General features: G+C 37.9%; 1 protein-coding gene across 1 annotated transcript; it reads right to left on the minus strand.

Annotated features, from left to right (window-relative positions):
- Positions 766–1,644, minus strand: LOC107616258. Its single transcript, XM_016318238.1, has one exon. The coding sequence runs from the start codon at positions 1,642–1,644 to the stop codon at positions 766–768; it is 879 nt and encodes a 292-aa protein (XP_016173724.1).

Genomic DNA, 4,816 nt, shown 5'->3' on the forward strand with positions numbered 1-4,816 from the left:
ATGATGTCAAATCAGTAGTAAAACTCAGCCTCAGTCTTTGCGTAGGCAGCATTCACCAACATCCTCCTTGAGTCCTTACCTTTGAACGTTAGGGCGAAATTCGCTGCCACATGCCTAATACAGTAGGCCCGGAAAGCCCGAGGAGGTAGCCACCCAGTCTCAGGTGCCTCAAGCGCTGCCTTGATCCCATTATGCCTGTTAGAGATAACAAGGATACCTTCCTGAGGAGTCACATGCTCTCAGAGATTGGACAAGAAGAATGACCACGACTCTGCATTTTCGCCCTCCACAAGGGCAAATGCTATCGGGAGGATGTTCGAGTTCCCGTCCTGAGCTATCGCCAACAGCAGCATCCCTCCATACTTCCCATACAAGTGGGTACCATCAATACTGACGAGGGGCTTGCAATGCCGGAATGCCTCGATACAGGGTGGAAATGTCCAGAAAAGCCGGTAAAAGTACATCGTCGACTCATCAACCCCACCACCAATCCAAACAGGAGACGTCTTCAGCACCGTGATTGTTCCCGGCATTGTCGCCTGGACCCCTAGCATCCAACGTGGCAACTCCGCGTAAGACTCTTCCCAATCTCCATATATTTGTGCCACTGCCTTCTGCTTAGCCATCCAAACCTTCCTGTAACTAGGCCTGAAACCGTAATCGGCTTCTGTCGCTTGTTGAAGTACCTTTACCGTAACCGCAGCATCTGCCCTAACCATAGGAAGAATCCTCGCACAGATAACATGGTAATCCAGCTGACGGTGATCACTTGAAATAGAAGTTACGGTGATCACGAATCAACCAACTATAACCCTTGCCGAATTCCTTGCATTTTCCATGATACTTCAAATGATCTGATTCGATGACTCTGTACTCAACACCTCGCCGGATGCTATAGTCCTTGACACTCAGCACAGCTTCATCTTTACTCTGGAATGATTGCCCAATCTGAAATTCTGTAGAAGATCCCCCCACTGTATTACCACCGTCTTCCTGTTGACCAAGAGCATCCAAGTTTAGTGTGGAGAAGTGTGGAGGGTTCTGATGAGAACCAGAACTTGAAGGCCGATGCTGCGCATGTGGATCGCCACCTGTGTCATCGTCGCTGTCACCTACGATATCAACAGGCTCCTGGTCAGACTCATCGTCACGCATTGCATTCTCTACTTGATCAGGTCCACCAAAGTCTTTGATATAAGGTAACAGGCCACCACCGGTGCCCAGAACGTCGGGAGGCTCAATGACTGCTGCATTCTCCAAAGGTACAGAACAAACAACCACCGTTCGGTCTAAATCAGCCGCAAACGAAGGTGATTGAACTGGCGGAAGATATGGTCTGACTGCAGGCATCGAACTAGATGCACCACCCGCGGCAGTTGGGCTAGGAACTGGAGCGGATGCCCCAGAACTATCAACACCAACCTCCAACTTCGCGAACAACTCATGGATTCTGATCTCCGGAAAACTCCTTACACAGTAGAACAAAACCCTAATATCTTCATTAGCCTTAACCGCAAAGGTTTCATACTGAACACCGGTCGAGACAACCGCCATGAGAATCTTGTAGAATAGTTTCTTCACCCACTTGCTACCCAACACACCAAACTTCTCCAAGATGCTGTTCTTCAAATCTGACAAACTCATCGACGAACGGATAAAAATACTCAGTGGTTCTCTGTCGGTAAACTTCACACCATGGCTTTTGCTTTTTTTATTTTCCCAGAGCAATGAACTAAGGCAAGAAAACTCTCTTCCTCACTAGCCATTGTGAGAATGATCTCTTATGGAGCTTGAATCACCCACATATATATAGAGTTCCCGTCATTGTAAACCGTGGGAACCTACAAGGTTTTCTGGCCATTATTTACCCTACATAAACCGTTGTAACCCACAAGGGTTTATGACCAGTTCATTTTCCTCGTAAACCATGGTGACTTACCACGGTTTATGCCTGCCACGCCTCCTTCGTAAACCGCTGGGACCTCCCAAGGTTTACACTCAATAATGTTTCCCCCTAAACCGCTGGGACATGCCACGATTTATGCACGTTTCGGAAACCGTGGGCTGCCACGGATTACATAGAATATGATTTTTGCACATGCACGTAACAACAATCCATTTTTCACATTTAGGTAAATGATTCTGCCATTTTATTTAAATAAGTAAATTGCCCTAAAATTTGTGGATGATAGTATTGGTGATATTTCTTCTACGCCGTGATGTATCAAAGGTAAATATTTTGTTGAATTCGTTGTTTCTCTTGAAAAATTAAAAATATTTTGGCTAATATTTTAATTTTTATTATCTTTATTAAACATCTTTATCCTAATAAATATATTCTACCAATCTATATATATTAGACTACATAAAATCAGGTCACTATAAAACCATAGGTTTCCTTGCATAGTCTTACTACGTGCATCAGAAGATGTTATCTATACTTTTCCAACAGAAATTGAGGCTATTTGGTAAGTAAAATTTGTGCATATACTCTGATGGCAATAAATCATAGAGTCAATTAAGGAATTTTTTTGGTGTGGATATGTTCTATTTAGGCTCCACGGCCCGAGAACGAGGAACCGCGTCTCCGTTTCAAAGTCTTCTCAAACACCACCGTTGGGTGGATGCACTTTATCATTTCTCACATACGTGGGGGTTCCTCAGCAGCTTATGGTATCGATGCTGTTGAACGAGGGCTGAAGATGACGCGGTTATAGTACATGATCTCAATCGTCCATTGCTTACAAATGCTATTTTGAAGAAAAGGTTATACTTCTCGGTTAGATTAAAGTTAAAGTTAGTCATGATAAATCAATTAATTTTACTTCAGTTAATAATAAGACATGTCATAAGGGATAATTTTCTTTGTAGTTTAGAGAGAGTTAAATAATATTTTATACAAGAGCATTAGACATTTTTATTTTAATAAACATATTCTACCGATCTATATATACTAGAGTACTTTAGGAGTACCTAAAAAGTATTTAATTAATAAAATAAAATACATATCAAATTTAAATAATTATGTATTCTAACTCCTATAATATTATTTAATGATTGATAAAATTTGTAGATGATAGTATCGGTGATATTTCTTCTACGCAGTGATGTATCAAAGGTAAATATTTTGTTGAATTTGTTGTTTCTCTTGAAAAATTAAAGATATTTTGGTTAATATTTTAATTTTTATTATCTTTATTAAACATCTTTATCCTAATAAATATATTCTACCAATCTATATATATTAGACTACATAAAATCAGGTCACTATAAAACCATAGGTTTCCTTGCATAGTCTTACTACGTGCATCAGAAGATGTTATCTATACTTTTCCAACAGAAATTGAGGCTATTTGGTAAGTAAAATTTGTGCATATACTCTGATGGCAATAAATCATAGAGTCAATTAAGGAATTTTTTTGGTGTGGATATGTTCTATTTAGGCTCCACGGCCCGAGAACGAGGAACCGCGTCTCCGTTTCAAAGTCTTCTCAAACACCACCGTTGGGTGGATGCACTTTATCATTTCTCACATACGTGGGGGTTCCTCAGCAGCTTATGGTATCGATGCTGTTGAACGAGGGCTGAAGATGACGCGGTTATAGTACATGATCTCAATCGTCCATTGCTTACAAATGCTATTTTGAAGAAAAGGTTATACTTCTCGGTTAGATTAAAGTTAAAGTTAGTCATGATAAATCAATTAATTTTACTTCAGTTAATAATAAGACATGTCATAAGGGATAATTTTCTTTGTAGTTTAGAGAGAGTTAAATAATATTTTATACAAGAGCATTAGACATTTTTATTTTAATAAACATATTCTACCGATCTATATATACTAGAGTACTTTAGGAGTACCTAAAAAGTATTTAATTAATAAAATAAAATACATATCAAATTTAAATAATTATGTATTCTAACTCCTATAATATTATTTAATGATTGATAAAATTTGTAGATGATAGTATCGGTGATATTTCTTCTACGCAGTGATGTATCAAAGGTAAATATTTTGTTGAATTTGTTGTTTCTCTTGAAAAATTAAAGATATTTTGGTTAATATTTTAATTTTTATTATCTTTATTAAACATCTTTATCCTAATAAATATATTCTACCAATCTATATATATTAGACTACATAAAATCAGGTCACTATAAAACCACAGGTTTCCTTGCATAGTCTTGTTACGTGCATCAGAAGATGTTATCTATAATTTTCCAACAGGAATTGAGGCTATTTGGTAAGTAAAATTTGTGCATATACTCTGATGGCAATAAATCATAGAGTCAATTAGAGAATTTTTTTGGTGTGGATATGTTCGTTTAGGCTCCACGGTCCGAGAACGAGGAACCGCGTCTCCGTTTCAAGGTCTTCTCAAACACCACCGTTGGGTGGATGCGCTTTATCGTTTCTCACATACGTGGAGTTCCTCAGCAGCTTATGGTACCGGTGCTGCTAAACGAGGTTGAGGGTGACGCGTTTATAGTACATGATCTCAATCGTCAATCGCTTACAGATGTTATTTTGAAGAAAAGGCTATACTTCTCGGTTAGGTTAAAGTTAAAGTTAGTCGTGATAAATCAATTAATTTTACTTCAGTTAATAATAAGATATGTCATAAGGGATAATTTTCTTTGTAATTTAGAGAGAGTTAAATAATATTCTATACAAGAGCATTAGACATTTTTATTCTAATAAACATATTCTACCGATCTATATATACTAGAGTACTTTAGGAGTACCTACAAAGTATTTAATTAATAAAGTAAAATACATATTAAATTTAAATAATTATGTATTCTAACTCTTATA

This window comes from Arachis ipaensis, chromosome B09 (genome assembly GCF_000816755.2).
Source record: "Arachis ipaensis cultivar K30076 chromosome B09, Araip1.1, whole genome shotgun sequence".
Taxonomy (NCBI): Eukaryota; Viridiplantae; Streptophyta; class Magnoliopsida; order Fabales; family Fabaceae; genus Arachis; species Arachis ipaensis.

What these genes read in the sequence shown, in the direction of transcription:
- LOC107616258 (XM_016318238.1), bottom strand. Translation starts at nt 1,644, where the DNA reads ATGAGTTTGTCAGATTTGAAGAACAGCATCTTGGAGAAGTTTGGTGTG.